Source organism: Podarcis cretensis, assembly GCF_951804945.1.
Source record: "Podarcis cretensis genome assembly, chromosome: 7".
Lineage (NCBI taxonomy): Eukaryota > Metazoa > Chordata > Lepidosauria > Squamata > Lacertidae > Podarcis > Podarcis cretensis.
The window spans coordinates 59,270,569-59,297,121 of record NC_137176.1 but is presented as its reverse complement, the minus strand read 5'-3'; the positions used below and the strand labels follow the sequence as shown (position 1 = coordinate 59,297,121).

At 38.5% G+C, this 26,553-nt stretch overlaps 1 protein-coding gene and 1 long non-coding RNA gene across 8 annotated transcripts in view; one reads left to right on the top strand and one right to left on the bottom strand.

Moving 5' to 3' along the window:
* Nucleotides 1–26,553, bottom strand: part of PREX2 (phosphatidylinositol-3,4,5-trisphosphate dependent Rac exchange factor 2) — a 104,962-nt gene that overhangs the window by 2,734 nt on the left and 75,675 nt on the right. For all 4 annotated transcript variants that reach the window (XM_079983029.1, XM_079983030.1, XM_079983027.1 and 1 more), the window contains exons 26-38: nucleotides 22,856–23,035; nucleotides 22,360–22,454; nucleotides 21,382–21,464; nucleotides 20,679–20,769; nucleotides 19,546–19,674; nucleotides 16,641–16,682; nucleotides 15,266–15,483; nucleotides 14,107–14,209; nucleotides 13,154–13,297; nucleotides 10,910–11,024; nucleotides 4,766–4,832; nucleotides 2,692–2,882; nucleotides 178–280 (exon numbers count right to left, since the gene is read on the bottom strand). In XM_079983029.1, coding sequence (XP_079839155.1) covers nucleotides 178–280; nucleotides 2,692–2,882; nucleotides 4,766–4,832; nucleotides 10,910–11,024; nucleotides 13,154–13,297; nucleotides 14,107–14,209; nucleotides 15,266–15,483; nucleotides 16,641–16,682; nucleotides 19,546–19,674; nucleotides 20,679–20,769; nucleotides 21,382–21,464; nucleotides 22,360–22,454; nucleotides 22,856–23,035 — 1,561 coding nt within the window. The remainder of the gene's footprint in view (nucleotides 1–177; nucleotides 281–2,691; nucleotides 2,883–4,765; nucleotides 4,833–10,909; nucleotides 11,025–13,153; nucleotides 13,298–14,106; nucleotides 14,210–15,265; nucleotides 15,484–16,640; nucleotides 16,683–19,545; nucleotides 19,675–20,678; nucleotides 20,770–21,381; nucleotides 21,465–22,359; nucleotides 22,455–22,855; nucleotides 23,036–26,553) is intronic.
* Nucleotides 1–26,553, top strand: part of LOC307219770 — a 78,983-nt gene that overhangs the window by 20,822 nt on the left and 31,608 nt on the right. For 3 of the 4 annotated variants that reach the window (XR_013840535.1, XR_013840536.1, XR_013840537.1), the window contains exon 3: nucleotides 1,521–1,681. This is a non-coding gene — a long non-coding RNA (uncharacterized lncRNA). Of the gene's footprint in view, nucleotides 1–1,520; nucleotides 1,682–12,320; nucleotides 12,729–26,553 lie in introns of those variants that run through there. The other variant, XR_013840538.1, reaches the window with a different exon arrangement.

Here is a 26,553-nt window from a genome sequence, read left to right as displayed (position 1 = left end):
CTTGGCTGAGAAATCCTGGCCTCCCAGGCCCAGTCCTGTTCAACCTGCATATGTGTTAAATATTAATGTTGTACTTTCAGATGGATAGAATTGCTTTCCAAGGCCAATAATCCAACTGGGGGAAAACTGAGCATTGGGTAGTAAAATGTAACTTATCAAAGCAATAAAGAAGCTTACTTGTTTGCGCATCACATCTGTAGCTTGCAGGATATAGCGAGGAGGTAGGCCATGACTCCGAGCAAGAATTATAGCCTGTTCCAGAGTGACACTCAAAGTGCACCTGCAATGCAAAATCAGATAAATGCAGGAGAGATCAAGTTTTATTGCGTTCTAGTTCTCTGTGTAAAAATGTGTAGTCATGTTGGTCCATTAGAACAAAAATCCAAAGCTGCTGTATTCATTAAGTCCAAAAAAGTCAAAGTAGTGAGTAGCCTTTCTTTCTAGTTTTACAGAATTCTTCTTACCATCGAGAACACACACAAGGGAGGGGCTTATTTCGGAGCAAAACACAAGCCCCGCCCACCAGATACCAAGCACTCTACTATTCAAATTAGGCTCAAGTGTTTTTCTTGCAGTTTTATGACGCAAACATGTTGAAACTGTGCACCACATGAAAATAAAAAGTCTATGTGAAACTTCCTATTAAATTTAAAGAGCAATTTTATCATTTTTTTCTCAAATGGGTAAAACTCAAGTTTATAGAACATATTTTGGATTTTCATTTGAGAAGGCAAATTTGCACCTAGATGATCCAAGCCTACTGCTCTTATCCACTGGGCAACACATATACTTCAACCTGATGAATATTTACTTAGTGGTAAGTTAAACTGAGCTGAATTCTATTGTAAATTGTTGTGATCTGCTGCAGGGTGGGGTGGCATTTGTGCTTGCTACGCAGCTAGAAACCAACCAACCAGAGCATCTAGGATTGTAGCTGTGGCCTCAAAATCCGAAAACAGAAGATTCTCCCTCTTTAGGATTATGCTAATTTACATAAATGATTGTGAATTTAAATAAATGATTACTTTGTATACATTATAGTAAATATGTTTCATATGGCACTGTGAAGGTTAATAAGTACATTTATTTTCTTTCTGGTGTGATCCTATTCAGATGATACACTTGATTGCTATACATGTCTGTCTGGAGAGATACAGGATTTGTTGCTTTAATTGGAAAATGCACTGTAATAAAAATCAAAGCAAAAGTAATTGCTAACTTTTCAGAAGCTCAAATATTAGCTTCGATGCTGGAATGCAAATAAATCTTTCAAGCATTTTTAGCTTAGTGTTGTTAAGTGCAGTTCAATTTGGACTCTGTGGAAAAAATAACAGACAAAAGAGCCAGACTCCATCCACTCTCCATACCAAGCTGAAAGATAGCTAGGACTTGGATTTGTATTTAACTAAAATGAAAAGCTGATGACATAATTTGTTGCCAATGGTCGTTTTCTGTGAACTCACATTGTTAGTATACATACACACAATCCTTTTAAACTACATTTATTCTCTCTCTTATAGAAAGGATAGGATTGTTAAGTCCATTCAACCTTTGATCCTGACTGACCTGGGTCCTGTGACTGTCTCCATGTTGGAAACCCTATGCACAAGTAAGGCAGCCTCCTTGAAGTTAACACCAATCACGCGTTGGCTGGGAAGTGTCCGCAGTGTGCATCAAAGAGGTGAGGGTCACTGTGCATGTTTTCACTTGCCCTTTTGTACATTCAGAACGAACATCTGAAGAGGGCTTTAAAGTTCTTAACCTCAGCAGGTCATGTAGATTTCAAAAGATTATAAATTTCTTACTGCTTTAAGAACACTTGCATTACTCTAAAAATAAGGTCTTTTATTTTAACATTTGGTTTTATTTCCACATATTTTGAAAAAAACGCCCTACCATCTGCTACTTACTCATTCTGTTCTCTTGGTTGGGTTTTGCTAATTAGTGACCTTTAAATAAATTAGTTCTTTATTCATGAGAAGAGTCAAAACCATTCAAGATTTAATACAAAAGGCAGAGAAAGCAGACTAGATTCTTAAAACCAGTGCTTTTCTTCTGGTGGTACACATACCCCTAAATATTTTGTGAATCTTTGTACTTTTGTCCATTTGCTGTATTTATTTCCCCCAATTTGAACTATAAAATGGTGATTTTCTTGAGTCAAAATGAGAGTACCCCTAAACATTTTCTTTTTTAAGAAAAAAAGCACTGCTTAAAACTGCCAGTTGGGTTCTCACTTCTGAGCTGTCCTCATATGACAGTCCACAAAATGGCTTATATTCTTCTCAGACCAGTAGGAGGCACGCATCTAGGAAGCATTGTGGTATACCTAGAAGCAGCATGCATTTAATTTTTGTTACGTAATCTCTCCCTTACTCAAGTGAAACCCAGCTTGCAGTGTGGCACCCAAGACAATCTAGACAATGTTATTAGCTATTCAAGAGCAACACCAAAGTAGAGCAGTTCACAAGGAGATAGCTCTCAACCACATTTGGGACAACAACATTTTTAATACATGTTTTACATAATGTAAAAAATAGTGTTACATATCCTTATGCTATGCCACCTCACAGTCAGTTACAAGAGCTGTACACACATGTTCAGTTCTGAATAAAAAAGGTTTTAATAAATCATTATTATTGGAACTGGGTGGCAATAGCAGCTATCAAGAAAAGTGATAAATTACCATACCGGTGAACTCCGCTATTGCACATGATGATATGGCAAGCTCCGAGTCTGCTACAGAGTTCTGAAGAGACTGACAGCAGTCCAACTCCTGAGGCACTGCATGCTGTGTAAGCACAGGATGCTGTGCGCTTGGATCTTATGAATGACACCATCAGTCGGTAAAGTTCATCCAGAGAATTGATGGGCCGCATCAGCTGCAAGTAAGTGAAAATGCTGCTGTCATTAACATATACTCACCGTCTCAAGAAGAAAGTAATGAATTCTAAGTTCATCAAAAACCAAACTATAATTTCTCTTAATGACATGAGAATAAATAAATTCAGAGCATAGGTACCATGGCATCCTGAAGACAGCCTATTTGTCCTTCATGTAGAAGATAAGTAACTTTAGGGCCCATTACAGTGGTACCTTGGTTGTTGAATGTAATCCGTTCCAGAAGACCGTTCGACTTCCAAAATGTTCGACAACCGAACCGAGGCGCAAAGGGAGAATTTCAATTTCAATTGTGAAAATTGAAAAACATGCAGCAGAAGCCATTCGACTTCCAAGGCGTGTTCGAAAACTGAAGCAATTACTTCTGGGTTTTGGGCATTCGAAAACCAAAACGTTCAGCTTCCGAGACACTTGAAAACCGAGGTACCACTGTACCAGGACAAAGACAGGCAAAGTTGTAGCTGGCCCTTTTAGCAATTATGTAACAAAAGATCACAGCTTTTGTTCTTTAATTAGGCAATTAAAGGAAATTAACAGTGGAAACTTTTTAAACAGGCAGATTACACTTTCTAGTGAGACAAAGAAAGGAAATGGAACTAATGAATTGTCATACTTACAATAGAGATTTTTTCCCCCTGAAAACTCTCTCTTATATTCACATTCTCAAGGAAGACAGGGTTGTAGCTCCAGAGAGCTCTACTGATTTTGGCTGCTAACAGTTCTTTTAGTGGGGTAAGAGAGCGGGGGGGGGGGGGAATCACATATGGCAACCAATGCACCCCTTTGGTTTCAAATAGTACACGGTAGACAAGTCTAAAAAGCCTGTGACACAAATTTTCACAGTCCTCTAACAACTATGGCTCATTTACCAGAAGTAATGTATTTAGTGTTAACTCTGGAAGTGTATATTCGATTCTAGCCAAACTAAGCCTCCTAGAGTAGATAAATAGGTACCGCTCCAGCGGGAAGGTAAACGGCATTTCCGTGCACTGCTCTGGTTCGCCAGAAGCGGCTTAGTCATGCTGGCCACATGACCCGGAAGCTGTACGCCGGCTCCCTTGGCCAATAAAGCGAGATGAGCGCCGCAAGCCCAGAGTCAGGCATGACTGGACCTAATGGTCAGGGGTCCCTTTACCTTACCATGTACTATCTGAAACCAAAGGCGTGCGTTGGTTGCCAGACGTGCAATATATTAGCATTATTTTCAGCTCTTCTACCCCACCACTGCTGCCCTTTCTATTCCATTTCTGATGCTTGTGCCTCCTGTTTTATGTTCATACATATGCACTTGCCCAAAATAGCCACTTATAAAGGTGTCATCTTATTAGCTTACATAAGTAAGTTTACACTCTGCCTCCATGACTGGAAGCTGTGTACTTTTGAATACCAGTTGCTGGAAATTGCAGGAGGGGAAAGTGCGCTAGTGCTTGGATGCTGCTTGCAGGCTTCCTGTAGGCATCTGGTTGGCCACTGTGAGAACAGGATACTGGACTAAATGGGCCATTGGCCTGAACCAGCAGGCTTTTCTTAGGTTCTTAAGTCAGCTATTCTATGTATAAACATGGGCACATGTTTCTCTACAGAGAAAACAAATATGGCAGCAGCAGCACTGGAAGGCATGGTATAGTTGAGTGAGCTCTGCATTGTGAGTAACCTAATTCTCTGAAACATAAGAAACTTCCCTGATAAGGACCCTAAGGAATAGGTTCCCCTCCTTCACATGATCAGTCCAGTTTTTAAGCTTAGTATGTCTCAAGAAATACAATGTTTTCCTTGTGGACAATATGCATTGCACTATTGCTCTTAAGGGATACCTAATTCGGATGATGAAACAGTTTAATTAACACATCCTTATTTCGTTTACCTTATCTATATAAGCAGCTTTTGATGTTGAATTAGGTGGAAGATTTGACTTGTCCAGGTAAAATGCCCTGAAAAAAATAAACATCTACAATGGGTTAATTGTTCAAGAGCTTTTATAATGTACTTTTAAAGCAAAGACCTTTAGCCTCTTTGTGGCATTTTTAAAGCATTCACAACACAAAGAACCATCATGCAAATTAGTGATGGGCAAATGTTAATTTAATGCAACCCTCCCTTGAAACTTATTGTGAAAAATATTAATAATTTTGAGGCAAGCTGTCCTGAAAATTAAATGTACCCCACCATATGGTGCAAGCCAAAGCTTTCATTAATATAAAATATGCTAACCCTTGAAAACAGACTTAGTTAAAAGTTGTAGAATGAGAAAATCTTAGTTTGCATTACAAAAGTAATCCTTTAGAATATATGACCTTCACAGGGTCATGTTTACAGCAGCTTGCATATGATTTACTGCAATTAGTAATAGTCTGGAAAAGTAGATCATGAATGGGTAGTTCAGGACCCAGGTTCAAATACTTTACTTTCAGCTGAACAAATAAAGAGCACTTTTTTTTATTTGATGGGTTTTGATTTTATGGTCTACAAAATAACCATGAAGGAATCAGTCAACACCAAGCAACATCTATGCATATTCTGGGGTGTGCTATCGCCTTCCTTCCATTTGTGTTTGTCGTGCTTATGAGGAGAATAAAAGGATTTGAACCCTGCCTGTATGGGTGCCTGGGGACTAGCTCTAGCACAGTAATTGCTAGCATGCTTCACTGGCTGGTTGAGTTGGGGTGGGAGGATATTGTGGTGTCATATTGCAATTTCTCTGTGCAGTGATGCCAGGGCTGCGATTATGTTCTTTCCCCTGTGTCACAAGTTCTTTAGTTATTTCCATATATTGAGTATATTAGTGGCAGCACAGCCCACAAGCTGCCACTGGTGGTGTTCCATTGGACACCACTCGTGTTTGTCATTTTTTATTTTATTTTTACACTCTTTTGGTATTTTTAAAGAATGTGTTGTTCGCATCTCTTCCTGGGCTGAGCATGCATTGTATTTGGCAGCCATTTTACCAGCAAAGCAGAAACATTTATCTGTTTCCTGTGTAATACAAATATAGGACAGTTCAGCCCTCGCACAAGATTGGTTTTCAGAGTGTAACTTATGTGAACATGAAATAATTAATACTACTAAGTATTATTATTCTTTATTAAATTTGTATGCCACCCTTCATCCAAAGATCTCAGGGTGGTTCAAACCATGAAAATACAAAATAAAAGTGAAATGCATAACAAAAACAAAACAAACCCATAACCCGCCCTCCTACAAACACATTTAAAATGTTAATCAGCCCAAGGCCTGGTTGAAGACGAATGTTTTCATCTGGCACCTAAAGTAGCTGACACTTGTAGAAAATTTGAAAGTGCTACACTTGTATAGCTTTGTACAATATGATCTTCTGTATTATTGAGAACACGGTGAGCTGAGGACAGCATACAAATTTCCAAAGTACTTCACTTAATTACTAAATGCCTGTTTAGGACCTTAATCAAATGTTACGAGGAAAGCTAATGGGAAACTTGGAGTAATGCCCAAAGCGAGGCAGTATTTTCTAATCTGCCTAGAGTGACAAGTGTGAAATCATAATACTTACTCCATGGATAGGCAAACTAAGGGCCAGGGACCGGATGCGGCCCAATCACCTTCTAAATCCAGCCTGTGGATGATCCAGAATCAGCGTGTTTTACATGAGTAGAATGTGTGCTTTTATTTAAAATGCCTCTCTGGGTTATTTGTGGGGAATAGGAATTTGTTCATTTTTTCCCCAAAATATAGTCCAGCCCCCCCACAAGGTCTGAGGGACAGTGGATCAGCCCCCTGCTGAAAAAGTTTGCTGACCCCTGACTTACTCAATGTGCAGAAAATATTAGCTTTGCCATTCTGAAAATGTGGGAGAAATTTTTTTAAAAGGTAGAAATTATATAGGAGTAAGACCCATTTCAGCTGAATGAGAATTGTTGTTATGGGAACATGCCTTACATATAACAATATAAGGTTTAAAGCTGCCATTTGATGTTTGGAACAAATCATAGTTTCCACATTATATTTGAATACAAGAGATTGGTTTGTTGAAATCATACAGCAACCAGGATCAAATGGTAATTAGGTCTAAACTTATCTAAATCATGCACCATAGAAAACAAGGTCAGGGAAATAAAAAGTCAGGAAGTGCAATAAAAGAACATATGAGATCCAGTTGAATTCCAAATATGGTTATGGTTTAAACACACACACGCCCACACACACACTTTTTATTATAATATACTTTCTAAATTCTACCAACATTTCTTATGTATTCTCATGCTTTATATTTTGTAATATAGCTTCATTTGCATGGTCACAGCAAGCAAATTGAAGGTCTAATGACTACTAATTTCGTTGTGAATAAAAATCTCATTACTAAAATTTTGTTTGCAATTCTAACTCTTTTTTATATTTCACTATAGTACTCCATGGGACGCAGGTGGCGCTGTGGGTTAAAGCCTCAGTGCCTAGGGCTTGCCGATCGAAAGGTCGGCGGTTCGAATCCCTGCGGCGGGGTGCGCTCCCGCTGCTCGGTCCCAGCGCCTGCCAACCTAGCAGTTCGAAAGCACCTCCGGGTGCAAGTAGATAAATAGGGACCGCTTACCAGCGGGAAGGTAAACGGCGTTTCCGTGTGCGGCTCTGGCTCTGGCTCTGGCCAGAGCAGCGATGTCACGCTGGCCACGTGACCCGGAAGTGTCTCCGGACAGCGCTGGCCCCTGGCCTCTTAAGTGAGATGGGCGCACAACCCCAGAGTCTGTCAAGACTGGCCCGTACGGGCAGGGGTACCTTTACCTTTACCTTTATAGTACTCCATTGATCATATATGTTTACACAGAATCGTAGACTTCTTGAATTATGAAATATTAAATTTGTGATGTTATTTGGAAGCAACATGTTTATTGTGTATTCTGAATTGTAAAACACAAATTTAAGCTGCCTATTGTTAGAATTATCATTGGTGTAGTTGTCATACTGTACCCCTGCTTAACTCTGAAAAGTGAAGAAAAGGGAAAAAGTACTTATAGAGGACAAAATACGTATTTGTCCTCACAAAGAATATGGAGTTACTAAGTGAGCTTTCTCAGTATCTCTACTGTTCAGCTAATAAAATGGATTTGGGAAATCCCCAGAACAGGGAGAAGTCCTATTGTACAAGCAGAAGCCCTTTGCCAACCAGATGATTTTGGTATAGCCCAACCTTTTCACCTGTGTTGTTGCAATCTACATTTCCTTTGCTTCTAAAATTCTATTAAAATATAAGAGACAGGAAGAAATTTTCAATAAGAAAAATACATGGCAGACGGTTGATCTCCATAATTATTTATTTTGTAGTATGATTGGGAAATGCTGTTTTAGACTTCTAAACTTTATTTTTCTTACACAAGGAAGACTTCCTTGTAAGAAATAAAAGAGGGCAAAAATCCATTAAAAATATTTATTTGAATAAATGCAAATAACTATTAAGCAAATCAGGTTTGCTTTCAGCTGAAAGGCATATTTTTCATAAAGTTGAAATAGTAATTAACTATTCCTGGTTGAAAGCAATTCATTTATCAATTTTGCTCTAGTGCACAACTGGAGAATTCAAATTGTCAAAAGAGGCATGTGGATTGGGAGCTATTAGCAGAAGATTTGTTTTCTGTAAATGAGTTCACACAAAATATTCTTCAAATGGATTGCATCTTATGCTTGGGAAGGACCACATTTGTATCCACAGAAGAATGGAGAACACTGGCCACGGGGAAGCATTTTCCACAATGTTTTAAGCAGCTTGTATAAGATATAGTTCTGAATATACTAGCCAAATTACATGGTAGTTACTCTGGCACATTCCAAGTTTGGAGGCCCTGGTTAGATTGCAGACAGGTCAGCTGCCAGCCTACGATATTGTAGCTGCATATGATGTCCCCAAACTTCTCACTCACATTAATTCTGCTGCTCCTGGTGTGTGCATAAGTAAGGCAGTGACACCATGCAGTTTGGGCATGCAACCCAGTGCTCGAATCAGTTCTGCTTCTGTGGTCCCCACACAAGTGCCCTTGGAATAGCTAGGCTCTCCTGTGGTGAGTATTGGAGGAGCTGAAAACAGGACTGCCACAATTAAGATGGTAAGGCTGGAAAGTATTGGCATGCAGCCTTCAGCTCCAACTAGCACTGTCCTGCAAGTTCTTGCTGGCTGCCATGGCCGTGGTAAAGAGGATGGGCCAATATGGCATATGCTGGAACCAGGCCCACTTAGATTCCATAAGATAAAAGAGAAAATCAGTTGTAAAGAGCAAGAGATATGAAAAAAATAAAATTTTATTTCATTTTAGAATTGATTTATGGTAATGCATTACTACTGTATTTGATTTCTTCCTTTCACCTAATTTCCCAAGATTATGACGACATTAACTGATTTAATCAAAAGCTCCTGTAATTATTCTATGTTTATAATGCTATGCCTAAGTTTTTGCTAATGTATCACTAAGTTCCCCATAGCTCTTAATAACTGCCGAGCTTTCATATATACCGCAATAAAGGTGTTTAAAAATCTTTGCTGACTTAATTACTTTCTCTCTTTTGAGCAGCATCTTACCATCAGCAAAACATAAGGTCAGGGTAAATTTACACCATTAACCTCTCCCCCAACTTGAAAACAGAAAATCAGCATACCATTTTTCTTGCAAAAATGCCAAGGAAACAGAACTAGTAAAGTCTAATTATAAAACACAACAGCAATCTGGCTGAAAGTTTGACAAGAATATATAGAGCCATTAAAATGAGACTAGGGCAGATGCTAAAAGATTTATCTGCACCTTTCTAAATTCTCAAGGTAAGTAGTTTCCTGACTATTACCATGCCTTTGCTGATTGCAGCACCCTGTTTTTTCACCTAGTACACAGTGTGTTCCTTATAGGCTACCATGTATATGTTGAAATCTGGAGCAAATGGGAAGTGAGGAATTTCACAGCAGACTGGCTTTTATTGTCTCTTCAGAAGCAGCATGGTGTGCATTGGAATGGAATTAGGTCAGTAGGGTTTGGAAGAATGTCCCATCTTGTAGATGCTTAAACCTGCAGCCTAGTTAACTCTGTCTTTTTTCCTTCAAAGCATTTGGCAAACTACTTGTATCAGTTTATATTAAAATTATAGAGAATCATAATGTTTATGAAGCTTGAAATGAACATCAGGTATGTGTGCTTCTCCCTTCCCTTGCCCCACCTCTCCACTCCTCCTGTGCTGGCTTCAGCAAGGAAATCCTGGTGGTGTTCTAACTCTAAGTTACCTATTATATCCAAAATGGGGAACCCTGGTTTAATATTTCAGCAATTTCTTACCTACCCTTCACCACAAGATCCCAGTGGTGGTTGCAACCATATAATCATACAATATTAAAATATAACAAAACAATTTAGAACAAACCAGAGAATGTACATCAGACAACAGGCATGGTCTCTTAACCAGGATATTAGGATATGAACTGATTCAGTACAAGAGGGGAATGTACATGTGGACCTGGTGTTCATTCCCTTTGTAAACTACAGTTTATTTATGAAGTTGGAGCATTACATCCAAACCTTCTTTCTGCATATGAGAGTACAAACACTTGCAAGAAACGCTACAGAATGTTAAGAATTATTTTTAATAAGCGAATTAGTCAAACTAGTTGCATTTAAGATAATGATGTTGCTGCTGCAATTTATACAGGGGCATCAGTATGCATAGTGCTTTCCAGAGACTAGAGAACAGTTCCCTACTGTGAAGAGTTTCCAGTCTAAAATTTGCAAAGAAGAGGAAGGGGTGGCAATATTCATTTATTCAGTTGCACATGCTTAGGCTGAGTTGCAATAGGGCATGGGAGCCATACTGACTAAAATTTAGGTATTCCTACCTGAACTAATTTGTAGGTCAGGTTGATAGCAATGCATATTAATAATAGTTTGCAATCCTAAAAGATGCTTGTGCTTAGAGAGCCACTAAATAGGACTTCATTTGCCCTTTACTTGTTTCAAGAGTGTGACTCAACTAGTTCTTGGATAAGACACATATAGATAAGCAATTACCTTACCTGAGTTTTTGGTTATATTGTTTCACTTTTTCCAATGAAGCTGCATTAATCTGGGCTTGAAATTCTTCTACTGATACATTGTCCCTGTAATAATAGCCTTCCATGCTTTCTAGGGCTACAAAAGAAAATTAATATAAGTATCTATATGATTCTTTTCCAATTAAAATATGTCTAAGATATGCTGAAGCCCCCTGAATGGATCCATTTGATCTGGAACCCTGCACAGTCAGGATCTCATATCATGGCAGCTGCCTATGTGTGTTCGGCAGACTCTGCAGACATATATGCAGCCTCCTATAGATGGTGTGGAATGAATACAGAGAGTGCAGCAATAGGTTCAGTGCCATAGTCCCACTCTCTCTTTCATATGATTTCTAATTTCTGTACTGTTTCTGTCACTGCAATTAGAAGGAACCATTTCAATTTATTCTTCAAGTATTGGCAATGCTCCTTACACATCCAGCTAGGTATGCATAGGATTGCAGCCTTAATCTTTATTCATTGCTGAGTCTTTACCTACTCATTTAACAAGAACTTATGCAAATCTAAAGCTGATAAAATTAGAACTTAATAGGTGAGTAATCTCATTATTACATTGAAATTGGAACACGGTAACTGACATTTGAGGGAAGGAGCATATTAATAAAAGATTTTGCAATTAGGAATCGCACCACTTTGATATTATAAAATTTTGAGGACTTGTCCCTCTAGGGAACAACTTGAAAATGTTCCCAATAAACACAATTTTGTTGCAAACAGCATGTGGGTTCACAGCCTTAACTGTATACTGAATATTAATTCTGCTAAAAGTTCGTTAAATGGCCAGTTAATAAATAATTCATTTTTTGCCCAATCGCTTGCGTGCTGTAAAAGTCCTTAGCTTTCTTTCTGTACAAAAGATAGTTAATAATGTTGGTCAAATTATATACCCTTATCCTTGAATTAGAGTCATAACTAGCACATGGGACCGTACAACCTACAGAGGTGCTTATTCAATAATCCTGGAATAGGGTTCAGTTTAAAGGCATTTTCTTTTTCCATTTCAGCAAGAATAGAAAATGACTGCATATAATAACTCCAAATCTAATTCCAACTCTAGTCATAGTTAAATCCTAGACAAGAATGCACGTCTTCACATGCCTTCATCTAGTTCAATGAGGTCCAGATATTTATTGCAATGTACAGTGGTACCTCGGGTTAAGTACTTAATTCGTTCCGGAGGTCCGTTCTTAACCTGAAGCACCACTTTAGCTAATGGGGCCTCCCGCTACCGCCGCACCACTGGAGCACAAGTTCTGTTCTCATCCGGAAGCAAAGTTCTTAATCCGAGATACTATTTCTGGGTTAGTGGAGTCTGTAACCTGAAGCATATGCAACACCCGAGGTACCACTGCATATCATATAATTATAGAACTGTAAGTCTCTACCAGAGAAGAATGGCAAACCAAACTGATGGACTATGCTGAGATGGCAAAGCTGACTGGAAAACTCAGAAACAAAGAGAATAAAAACTTTGTAAAAGAATGGAAATAATTATAAGTTACTTAGGAGACCACTGTAAGCAGACAGAAACAAGAGCAGGATTTTGATTCATTTGTAGTGTAAAAATCACTATGGGCAGTATGGTTTGCTATAAAAATTGGAGTATGGATGAATATGCAGTTGTAGATGTTTAAAATGAGACCCTATGGAGGGGGTGGGGGGAAGTCTTGTGATTCGGAGAATCTCTTTATACTGATATGTTTTTATAGTTTATGTTTATTTGTACTTTGTATTTCTAAAACAAATAAAAATTATTTCATAAAAATAATAAAATAATAATAATAATAATAGAATTGTAGAGTTGGATGGAACCACAAGGGTCATCTAGTCTAACCTCTGTACAATGCAGGAATATTTCACCCAACATAGGTCTTGAACCCATAGCCCTGAGATTAAGAGTCCCATGCTCTTTCAGATGAACTAATCCCAGCAGATAGAAGAATCTGCATCCAATATTGGATGTTCATCCATACCAACTACTGGGTATTGAGTTTTGTTTGTTTGGGTTTTTTGCAGTCTGTATATATATGACAAGTTCAAACTTTCAAGGCAGTGTCCAAATAGCTGGAAGTGAACAACAACAACAGCAAAAATGAACACTAAAATTTGCATCAGGTTGTAGTCGTGCACAATGTGTGCGATTAGCATCACACAAAAATAACATGACTTCCTACAGAATGATTGAGAAGACTGCCAGCATACCTTGTGCAAAGAGGACGGGGTAAATTTTAAATCCTCCACCATTCTTCAGTCTTTGAGGAAGCTGTTCAAAATTGTAACTATTAAGATAAAAGTAAACTTTCAAGGCTTGCCGGCTTCCTTCTGCTTGATATGTGATTGGCATATCTAAAGAAGAAAAGAAAAATGTTACAGTTTTATCAAATGCTAACACCCGGTCAGTATTTTTGCTACAAAAAGCTTCAAGTACTGTAAGAAAACATTAACTGAGCCAACTTTTCTCATGCTGGGGAAGTGGGAAAGGAGCTGAGTGTGAGAGAAGAAAGCCAGGGTTGTATGGTAGCTAAATGGTCGACTAGATTTGGGGAAATCCAGGTTCAAAACCCCTCTTGCCAGGAAGCTCACTAGATGGCCCTGAACCAGTCACTATCTCTTAGCCTAACCTACTTCACAAGATTGGTGCAAGGATGATATCGGAGTGGGGAGTACCATGTACGCTGCCTTGAGCTCATTGCTCACACACGCCTGGCTCCTAGCCCTTTTTCAGTCTGTCAGATTCCTTTCAGGCCCTGGTCCCAGGGACTTGGGCCTCCAGCACACACATACACCTCATTGGGCTGCCTATAGTTACCATAATTAGCATTAACATCAGTGCACACATGACATTGCACCATTGTTAAGTTAAAGGAAGGGAAAGGGCAGGGGATCGCCCATAATAGGAAAGTTGGGTAATTTTGGTAGTATGTGAAAGCCACAAGTTCCATTCACCTAACAATGTTTAGAAAATTGGGACTTGGACATCTGCACTGGGATTTAAGACTAAAATTATATTAATTCCAAAGCTATATAAAACACCCAACCATTACATATGCAGGTGATATGATACAAGTTAGAAAAGATAAAGCTTCTATGTATTTATACCATACTATATTTTGAAGTAGCAATGGAAGGACGAACATTTATTTTATAATACTCACTTGCAACTAGAGGCTCTTGTTCAGATTGTTTAAAAGAAAATGTAACTTTCTCCAAGTCAAACAGTGCAACCAATGTGTCTTCTAGCATAGCTTGTTCATCAGCCTGAAATATATATATATATGAGTCTATTAAAGATACTAGATTGATGTATATCATTATTAACATTAACTGCAGGTGGTCACATCCTGTTTCAGTAGTTAACCCAATTAACTCAGGAGTGCATGAAGATTGATGTATTTCTATTGACTTTGCACTCCATCATCTGCTCTCAAAAGATGACTGTTAGCAAGGATGAAATATAGCAGGTTAATTTACCATTTTCTATGTTTAATCTTATCAAATTGTAATTGTGTTTCATGCAAATGAGTAAGCTCAGAAATTCTGCACAGCAAGCTATGCTTAAATGCTTTAAATGATTTTCGTGTTACAATATTTAATACTTTTAAAATGCAACTCTGTGTATTATTGTGGCTTATAAAATAAACTGTAATCTTCTCAGTGCACTTTATTGAACAAGGGGAGCATTCCTCCAGAACTTTGCCAAAAGGTAAAACTTACAGTAGCTATAACAGAAATCAAATAATCTGATTCTGAGTAATTATATTTTCTGATACCTTCCCTAGCTTATCAGCATGTTGATTAGAAAAATATAAATTTTGCTTTATATTCAGCTTCTTACTGAAGCCAGAAGCATTAAATAAAATCACCAGAAGAACAGAGATATTTTATCCTTGATACATGTAATATATACACAGACATTTGTAGCTTCCTCAAATGTACATTTAAAAAATAAACAAACAAAAACCAAACACAAATTGATCACAATGCTTAAATAAGCACTTCTACTCCTGAGGCCCCTCAGGATGGTTGCTGTTTGACTGGGTTTCCAGTGGAAACCAAATGTTATTAATGCAAATTGGGGGGGGGGGATATAAAATATGCAAAACCTTTCCTTTGCCTATTGGTTCAATGTGTCAGCTTCCTGAAGAATACAGAGCCATATGAATTAAATTTAGCACTTGTAGTATATTTTTAGAAATAGTTTAGGTTTTAGAAAATACACTATGAGCTTCTGGACAGATGTTAATTCCAGATGCCATTGGTCAGGACAATAAGAACATTACACAGAATGGCGCAGCTGCGCACAGGAACTCTCACCAGATTAGGCGACAACAGTGACTGGAAGTGAAGGAGGACACCGGCACTGGATATCTGTTCCAACCATCTTCTGCTGGCCTCTTGTGTCTCCATTTCACACTCTTTGTTATTGTCAAACATCTGATTTAAGGCAGCCATTAATTGTTCTGAAAAAGCACAAACTGTGGCCACCAGACTTTGGCAAAAGACCATGTCTCGCCTGAGCTGTATCTTACTATCTGTGAAGGGCAAAAAATAAATAAGGAGAAATAAATAGACTATAAAGAAAATGCACAATGAATTGTGTCTCTCCTTCAAGAAGCAGTGCCATTATTTTCTTGGGTAAAAGGTGACATTATACACAGCGGCTGTCATGTGTGATAGCACAATGTCACATGTATGCATCCCTTCACGATCTTTGTAGATGACAGCAAAAGTTTTGACTCTAAACAATGAATAATTTAGTTATCAAATGCCACTGCATCACTTGGCACTGGCGACTATATTAGAATTCAGAAGCAGAGCAAGGAAGTCAACTATAGTTCACATTGGTGCTTCTTTTCTAGCAACTTTCATTTAAAATTGCCAAATAAGTTGGGTGCCATATGTGTTCAGTCTATAGATTAAAGGTAAGGTAAAGGTACCCCTGCCCGTACGGGCCAGTCTTGACAGACTCTGGGGTTGTGCGCCCATCTCACTTAAGAGGCCAGGGGCCAGCGCTGTCCGGAGACACTTCCGGGTCACGTGGCCAGCGTGACATCGCTGCTCTGGCGAGCCAGAGCCGCACACGGAAATGCCGTTTACCTTCCCGCTGGTAAGCGGTCCCTATTTATCTACTTGTACCCGGAGGTGCTTTCGAACTGCTAGGTTGGCAGGCGCTGGGACCGAGCAGTGGGAGCGCACCCCGCCGCAGGGATTCGAACCGCCGACCTTTCGATCGGCAAGTCCTAGGCGCTGAGGCTTTAACCCACAGCGCCATAGATTGGTCCCTGATAATTCATCACTATGTTCTGTCCAGTATAGGCCTGCATATCTCAGCTTCCTGCAACCCCTGCTTTTTTTTTTTTTTTAAAAATGTATTTTAGTGTATCTAGGACTTTTCCTTACTCTTCTTGATCCTAATTTTGCTTGTTAAATTTTGCACTAGCTCGCCCATTTCTAAGTATCACCCTTTATCAGATGACTGATACTTCTTCATACTCTTCATCAGTTAGGAAAGGAGGAAATCACATTTAATATATTCACTTCACTTAATAAGGACCACTCAATTTCTATGCTCCATTTTCTTCTATCTTTATGAGTGCCCTTTGAGCTCATGAAAATATAACAAAAATTCTTGGGGAGACTCAGCCAACTGCTTTGAATAGAAATACTGAAATGGATGCATTAAAATTACCTGTATATTCAAGGAGTGCCAAGAGGGCCCTTGCTTTCACCTCTGGGGAAGAAAAGGACAGACACTTAAGCCAAAATTCTGTTTTGGACTCAGATTTGACTATACTTTGCCCATCTTTCTATTGATTTCTTCCAATCTTCTAATTATACATACAATATCATGCTTATTGTATTCATTTTCCAAATTAAATAATAAAGTGGACCACTGAATTTCTAGTAAGCTTTGAATATGCAAATTTGTAGCTATATGAACATGGTAATTCATATTCTGCAGTACAATCCAACCTATGACTACTCGAAAATAAGCCACATTCATTTCCACGGCAAGTTAAGCAAGTTAAGAATACAGCCTGGCCTTCTAGTTCAACATTTTTAGAAGTTGGTATTTGTTTCTTTCAATCATTTCTTAGAAGCTACCACATGAAGAGTAAAAAAAAAGGTAAATCTTAATCTTAGTTCTTTAATTAACTAACTATATTGACTTCTAGGAATTCTGTTCTATACAGCAATGGATGCATTTGCAGTGTTGACTATGTCGTGTTGAACTGATTCCTGTTCTTATCCCAAATTCATGCCTAAAGATTACCACTGAAGCTGGAATTCTGCTAGAATTTGCATTTGGCTCACTAAGTATATCTAATTAGGATCCCTTAAAATAAAATAAAAAGGACTGTCTCATATCCAAGTCAGTTTTCCAAATGTATCCTTTTTCTTTATTCCTCAATCTGTCACTCATGTACTCTGTGCTGATTTTTGTTTCCTCCCAGGTCTGCACTTACTGGTTCCAGCCTCTCTCACTCCTGGATTCATGAATGTCAACTTACTGGTTCCAGGTTCTATGCTTATTCATTAGAAAATTATGCTGCTTTATATAATAAAAATTCTTAAGCAGTTTATATAAAAACCAGAAAAACACAAGAATAACCATAAATAACATTCCCTAAAGATAAAAACAAAACAAAAAGTATGCCTCACAGATAAAACTGAGCAATGTACTACAAAACTGAATAGAAAATGTACGAGTCAGAGTACACAAAATATATAGTTTAAAGAGGCATTAAAAAGTTATTAATGTATCTGCCTCACAAATTACCCCAGGGAGTACATTCCAGAATGTGGACACTACCACTGAAAAAGCCTGCTTCTGCATTGTCAAGAAGTGATAATTTGGTTGGAAGATCTTAAAAAGCTCAGCTTGATCTGTATAGAGGAAAGCAGACTGTGGTCCCAAGTTTAGAACTTTACATACCAACAAACCCTTAAACTTGCTCTCTTGCAGCTGCAGCTGCAGCTTCCAAACGAAACTCAAGAGTAGTCAGGTTGCCAGTGTATGGACAGCCAAATTATCCCTGTCAATGCATGGTCATAGTTGGTAGAAAAATTGAAGCTGGTAAGGTGTATTCTGAGCCACGGAGGTCACCCAGACTGAGTCAGTGATGGATCTAGGAACACCCCAGAACTATACACCTGCTCCTTCAGAGGAGCTATAACCCCATTGAGAGCAGGTGTGCACCCCAACTGTGAGACTTGGGATTGCCCATCCATTGGGTCTCCCATCAGGATTCAGTTGCAGCTTTTTAGCAGTCCTCCTTCCTATGGCTGCATCAAGGCACTGTTTTGGGACATGCATGGCCTCTCTTGATTCAGCTGTTACATAGAAATGCTGGGTGTCATCAGCATATTCGTGACACCTTGCCTCAAATTAACTATGATTCTAAACACTATCCTTCTACCATCACAATCAGCAGAACTTCTCATTAATATCTAGCTAATTTCAGTGAACCAATGCAACTGCCAAATGCATACTGAAATGCACACCAGGCAGCTTAATTAATCATCCTTATCTGTCCTTGGTCACATTACAATACTTTTTAAAATTCATCTGCTGGCCTTGAATATATTTCACATTGAATTAAACATTTTCACCTACAGTATTTTCTAAGGAAACTAAGTAGCTCTGGTCCATTTTTGTAGGACAGCTTTTGTTGTGTATTTCTAATAATCTCCTTTCTAAGTGAACAAACCAAGTGAAATCTTAGAAAAATCATGATATGAATAGAATGAATTTTCTATTTTTATCCTCATTATTCACTACTAAAATCAATTGAAGAGCAGTTAATATTTTAATATTACATCTATGTTTAATCACCAATCATCATTTAATTTGGTATTCTGCGTACACACTAAAAAGAACTATGACCAAAAGCCCAACAGCCCCTGATTTTCATCATAGATTACTTTAGTTAACTTCCATAACAAATCAGCAAAGTTTCAATCACAGCATACTTGGTTCACCAAAATGAGTTTAGATGCGCGTCAAAAAAGATTTCCTGGTCTCTGTTTGGGTATTTGCAAATTCTAGATGCAACTCAGGAGACATTAAATATCTTCAAATTAACTTAAAATACTGATAATGGATTGGGCTTATAATGTGCAGAAAGATGCAGCTTTTATTAAGTAGGAATTTGGACATGTTAGCCAACTATGCTGAGACTTTTCTTTTATCCACAAAGTGACTGCAGACAGGATGGGGTGAACTAGCAAGAGAAAACCAATAATCAAGAAGACCCTGCGGAGACTACTGCTACAGCTCAAGCACAAGATATTACTGACGGCTTCTCCAGAGTAGTCCTACCTACTAGTTCCTTGCAGTCACCAGGCAGGATGACTGGAGAAGCTGATATCATAGCTCATGAATTCTCCACATTACATCAAAGAAGGCAATGACGACTCCAATTTCTGAACACAGGTCTAGGGTCTCCCATTAGCAACATTAGTCTCCATTGACTCAGCTAGTCAGGCTACTGGTATTGTTTTGGAATATACATTATTCCTTGAAAGATTCAATAAATCTCACAAGCTCTATCTCAGAAGTATGACAAAACTACCTATGATAAATGAGTTACCTTCAACAAGTTTTCTGATGTTTTGGGAAAGGTTTTGGACACTGCTAGGGAGATTCCAGGGGTCTTGTTTGATGTGAAGTCTCAATCTCTTTGGGCAGCTGAGTTTAGGTCCAATCTCTTGCTGAAACTCTGTTCAAAAGCAAAATTACTTCTTTAATTTGTTATAATTTCATTTTGCTCCATAAGTTTAGTGAACTTAAATATTGAAGGTGAGCCTTCAGATTCATTTCCTTGAGTAAAGACTTGTTGTATTTAAATCTCTGAATAAACATTTTCATTCAACACCAGCACTAATTTAATTGGGCATAAATAGAATGCAACACTTCATAATATATTTTCCAGATAACAACTAACATAATAACCAACATGTTTTAGAAATGCTGTTCAGTAAAAAAATAGGTTAGACTCCTCATAAGAACATGAGGTTTGCAAATAAGTCCAAAAAGGTTAATAGGCCACCTGCTCTGACACTCTTATATAACTTCCAGACACAGCAATCAAACCATGATATTAACCAACAATATATGAAATGGGTCGTATGTGCCCTATTTCCCCTTAGGCACCCCAGATCTCATGAAAATCATATTTTGAACTCTGTTGCTAATTCTGATTGGGGGCAAATTAAGGTTTACACAAGCCAGAATTTTATTTGTAGGCTTATTTGTTTTACTATAAATATTTATAGCCTGCTCTTCAGTCTTTCAGAATGGCTTACAATGTAAATGTATAAAACACAATAATAAATAAGTGTGAACACAATCTCAATAAAACAATTAAAACACCAGTTCTAAAAGATTACTAATTGACAGTTATTACATTGTTTAAGATGTTGTATAAAAATGGTTGGACAAATAAAAGCATTGCCATGTGAGCGTTCTTGGCGAGAGCATTCAAAAACAGGGAAGGTCCTTTCCCTAGTTATCACTCTCCTAACACAGTAAGCAGAACACAGAGGACAGTCTCAGAGAAATATCTTGAAATTCAGGCTGTTTCATGTGACAGAATAGAACCCTTTCATATTAAAAAATATTATTCGTGTTTTTTTTTAACTCCAGTGCCATATTAACAGGTGTATCTATCTTCTGTTTCTGTTTGAAAGCCCATTGACTGCCATACTTAGGTTTGAATATTACCTTGCAAGCTTCGACCTGGTGTGAAGAACTTTGTCTGCTCAAAAGCTCTTGCCACTGCTGGTCCTTTCAGTAGATTGATAATCGAATCTACCTGTAGAGTTGAAAAGCAATTGAATGGTGAAAACGTAACTAGCTTTTTGTAAAGTTTATGTTGGATCCATCGAGACAAACACAAAAGGTAGGCGCAAGTTTTCCTTTTGGGACAAACAGAAGCTTTGCCGTAAGATCAGGAATATGAGTATGGAAAGGGTGAAATTCCTCTCGGCCAGTGCTACAGTTGTAATCTGACCCCATACTCCATGTTTGCTTTTAACTTTAAAGAATTGCACAGAGGCCAGGGGCTGGTATTAGGTTTCCTGGGGACATGTACTAAGTCAGACCACATTGGTGCAACTAGCTGGACTGGCAGGGACCCTCTAGGATTTCAAGACTAAGGTCTTTTCCCAGCCCTACCTAGAGATGCTAGGGATTGAACCAAGGACCTTTTGCATGCAAAGCAGGCTCATGTCTAAGAATACATTCTAGAGAAGAATAAATATCTAAGGCACAGCATTTGAAATAACGATGCAAGCCAGAAAGAGAGGGGAAATTGCTTCAGATAATTTTCACAATGCATCCCTGTATAGTCTCATTTTATTAGAAGATAGCACTGTTTTTGCACCACAAAAAGGTCATAGAATCATAGATGGTAATAATTGAATACCTGACCAAAAAGATGTTCCAGACAACCATGGAGTTTATCCTGCTTGTCATGAGAGATGCGTATACTTAAAGGAAGTTCATCACCTATTAAAACAATATTTGAAATTCTTATGAGCTTTTGAATTTAACTGTACAAACCTTACACGTGGATCACTTTGTTGCACAGAAAAGGGGTCTAATATTGCTGCCATATGTGATGGCACTGCTTCTGCTTCCAGAACAGGATATTCCAAAGGTGAAATGACCATCTCATTCCTTTTCCTACTATAGCTGCTTTCCTTTTAGCTTTCCTCACAGTTTTATTGATGCTCACTGCAGCCTATCTAATCCATTTCATTCCTCACCCCAGTTCCTAAAATGTCAGGGCTTCATGGGGGAAGGTGGTAAAACTTGCTGTTTCTCAGCGTCTTTCACTTTTAACTAGTAATGACTGAGTATTTCAGTCGCCTGGCAGAAGAAACAAAGAGGAGTTGTTTGTTTGATTTAAGAAAGAAGAAGAAAAAATCCTGAAATGGCAAAGCATTGCTGTCAGGTGTTAAAGCGTTGTATGACTGTTCCATGTTTGAGTGTTGGAAATGTTGAATTCTCAGCATCTAACTAACTTTGTTTGAAGCACAGGGAATTGAGGTTGCCCTCATCACTGAATCAGGAGCTTTGCACTGACAACACTGGCCTTTGCTCTTTGTTCTCTGTTCCCAAGCCATTTGTGAGGAGATTAAGATGATTCTTGCACCCAGCCTAATTTTCACATAAAGTATTTTGCAAGATCAAAGGACAACACTTCTTACAGATTCACTTTATTTGCATCAGAAGTTGAAGCATCTGTAGAGCTAACTGAAGCATGCATTAAAGCAAAAGGAAGACAAACATTCCTTTCACGTACCTCAGAAGGGAAGTAGACAAACCCATCTAGTTAACAAATCTCATACAATTTCCTCTAGCAAAGTACATTTGGTGCGGGTAGGGGTAACAGAATTACCTGAATCCATTTCATCACTGTGAAAGAAGGAACTGCATTGGCTACTGGAAATACTGGTGAAAGATGCACTAGAATTTCTGTTGCTGTTGCAATCACTGAATAGGGAAAAGAAAACACACATTATAAATCGTCTTGGAACATTTACATTTAAACAGTAGCTTTTCCATCTTTTTCTCTTGACCAAGCACCTCTTTACAGTTCCTAACCTAAATTATCCAGGCTGTACATTTTGTGAGCAAGAAAGCTCAACATTTTAAAATTGAACAGAGTAATACCAAAGGCAGAGTTTAAGCTAAGTGAGCTTCAGTCCTTTGAAATAAACAAATCAAATGTCTGTTAATTATAACACTATAACACATCTTTTTTATTAAGTGTTATTTTAACCATACAAAGTTTTTAAGTAACAGCAAAATGTTTGAATAGCTTTATATGCAGCAACAACTGAAGACATGATTCATTCATTATTCTCTTATCCTTGATGGAGGTAAGAGTTTACCTGTATGAATCCCGGTTGCTAATGGTGTCATGGCCAGAATCTTCCTGTTCATCAGCTGCTACACTGAAACAGACCTTTTTCCCATTTCGTTCTCCTTTTTCACTATCACTGTCTGTTGGTGTTAATGGCTCGTGGTTTTTCCGTTCTGATTGTGGAGAGTATGTTATTGAAGAAAGGAGGCTGAAATGGGATAAATTCAGCTACTGTTAGTAAGGATTGTTTTTATTTTAAATAACAGTAATGCTACAAATACAGTATGAATACTAGCATGTGCCAAAATGGACATGGTACTGTCCTAAAATTCAGCAGAATTATAAGATATAAATAATAATAATCAGTATGGCTTAGCTCACATCATATCTAATCAAGCACACCTAACTTAAGACAGGAACCACTCTGTCCAAATCATTGTTAGGTTAGCCCATCTTATAGAAGCTTTGGGAGTAATTGTGTACCTGGATGAGCAGGTGAGGCTCCAGCAGATCTGCAGCTGAGTTAGGCGGTTCTTGGTGCAGCTGGGCTATGCCAGCTTGACTCCCTCATTCTCAGCTCAGCCAGAGAGCTGCGGGTGTATCTGCCCCATCCCCACACAGCTGGCTGAGCTGAGCCCAGCAGATCATAAGGTGGTGTAAACACTGGAAAAAGTGGCCAGGGGCATAGTGTGGGTGGGCCAAGGGCGGGGGTATAGGCTGCTTTCGAAGTCTGTTCAATTTGATCATGTGTCCTGACAACCTGGCATAAATCAAGCTGACAGAAAGGGTGGTGTAACTCAACACTATTCTAAAGGCTTATTTTCCCTCTGCCAGACTTAGGCAGCACTCGTCTCCCTGCTGAATGGAAGTTGGATCTGGTGTGACTCTGTGCCAGCTTAATTTACATCATCTTGCTTTATGCCAGCTTCTTGTGCATAGGATTGTTTCCTTAGTGTATCAATATAGAATCAGAGGACCAAGGTACAATAATTTCTAGGATAAACTAATTTTAGTAAATGTGATTAGTATGATTATGTGAGAACAGAGACACAATCCAATGAGTATTCTTACAACCCAATGGGTGTGTGTGCCTCAGCTGCTTAGTGACATACCACAAAAGGAAATTGTGCATTCATAATAAATACAAACAGATATTATTCTAAATTAAATGAAAGGCATACAATTTTGCCATAATTTAGGGGCTTAGCAATATATACATTAAGGTGCACTGCTACATCTTTCCATCTAAGGTGATTAAACAATGCATGAAATCTAGAAACAAACTTATCAAACTCAAAAGGTGGAAGCATAAACAGCAGCACTCAAGCCTTCCAAGCACTCAGCTGCTACATTCAAATTTTACAGTATTGGCATCAGTAGCAGGAAAGGAATGTTCATCACCATTTCGCATAAAGCAGCAATAGGAAATAGCCCAGGGGCAATGTAAGTGTTATTCTTATTAGCAGAAATGTAGCTATGCATCTTATTATGCATCCGTACAAATTTTAGTATTTAATCACAAAACTCTTGCATGATGGGCAATAAAATTTATTGGAAATAATCATTTCTGCCAAGTACTACTCTGGGGCAGGGAGGAATCAAGTACTTCTTACAAATAATGTAAGAAGTACTTACATTATTCTACTTACAGCAGAAACAGAGCACAAATAGGATGTAAAATAGGATGACTAAGTATTGCCTGCTCTGGTTGCTAGTTGCTCTCTTTTGGAGAGGTCCCTGGGACCTTGTGCATCCTGTATATATTGGCCTAATGATACTAGGGTGTGATAGAACTCCAGAAACTAGACATTGTGTAAATTGATACTGACAGCCAGACAATCCTGGCCTCATTTTTTCCTATTCTTCCACTGAGATTTAAAAATAGGCTTCTGGGTATCCTGTTTCCTGTACAAAACTGCTTTCTTTCAGAACAATTAAATGCTGGCAGCCTATAAGCCCATAAGGAATAGTGATAAGAAGCCTGACAATTCTAAGTATTAAAAAGTTTATACCCTTTGTTCAATCTGTTCATCTTAAATAGGATTTTCTACTGGTTCACTTTATACAGAATTCTTTTACAATATAAATACTTTATGTAAGATTCTCTTGTGTATTGTCAACATTTGCAACTATGTGACTCACACAATTTATGTTTTCTTAATTATATCATTTTTACTCCAGCATGAAAAAAATAGGAAAGTTACTGGTGCTACATCACATAAGTCTCGAGAACAGAAAAGAAATGACAGTGAGAGTTACCAAGTAAAAAAGCTACTGAAATAATAACTGAGACTGAAAATGTAAATACTGATCAAAAGAGATTGATGATTTTAAAGAATTTATAACAACTTTTCCCTGTTTCACTCTGTGGCTATTTCATTCTGTGATATTTCAGCTTTATAATGTATGTATTCATAAATGAAATGTGAACAGTTCAATCTATCATCTCTGGAAAAAATACAAATTATTTGAAATTGTGTTGTAGCTCTTTGAAAAAGATGTACATAAATATGTCAGTGAATGTGTTCATTCGACTTTTTGTTCATCAATTTTGGTTATAAAAGCAATTTCACTGGTCCAGTATTTATGATTAATTGGGAAAGTTGTGTTTATTTAAAATGAAACTCTTTCAGTAGAGGAGCTATTGTCATGGTCCAGTTCACGGGCGATTGAAGTCCCGGAAGGGGATTTCAGGGCCAGGGGCAAGATAGCAAGGTGGTAGCAGGAACAGGGGTCCAGAAGCCAGGAGTCAAGAAGCCAAGGATCCGAGGGTCAGGAAGCAAGGAGGCACAAAGTCAAGGGTCCGAGGATCAAGAAGCAAGAAGTCAAGGGTCCGAGGATCAAGAAGCAGGGAGTCAAGAAGCCGAGGTTCAAGGATCAGGAAGCAAGAAGCCAAAGGCAGGGAGCGTGTTGCTGTGGCAAAGAGCTGAAGGGAAATTCTGGCCTTATATCCCTTCCCAGCTCTTGCCACCAGGTGCTGTGAGTTACCAATCAACCTCACCTGTTGGGCTGCACCTTGCCTCTTCAAAACAAACTTAGGAAGGCCCCAGTCCTTCAAAGTGCTATTGGTCACAGGGCCTAGCTGCTGCATGCATATATCTGACAGCTATCACTGAAACCTTTCACCTAAGGAAGTCAGTCAGTCACCACTGACTTTTAGGAGGCTAGTTTAAACCAACCAAACTAACTAAACATAACCTCAACATCAGGAAGATGTTGAGGTTATGGAGTGTGTGAGAGGGGGGAATGATATGGCTACTATTCATGGCTGGCCGAAGACATATTTTGGCTTGAGGCAAAGATCAGTATGGCACCCTTCTCCATTCCAGATAAAAAAGTTAACTGGACTGGCAGCTGAATCTTAATTCAACATTGCTGATGAGGTAGTGTGTACCACCACATCCGAGAAAGCTGGTTTTGGGGGGCAGGACACACCACATCCTCCTGTCCCAACTCAGGGGAATGGCTGAGGCGCTTAAGAGAAACAGCAAGGGGGAGGGGAGATTATTGGCTCTTTCTTGTTTCTATTATGTATTTATCATCTTTATATTGTGATTTTATGTTGTGAACCACCCTGAGACCTATGGGTATAGGGAAGTATACAAATGTAATTAATATAATACTAATACTACTACTACTAATAATAATAATAATAATAATATCCCCCAGCATCTGCCACTTGAAGCGGTTGCCTCACTTTGCCTAATGGCTGGGCCATTCCAGCCT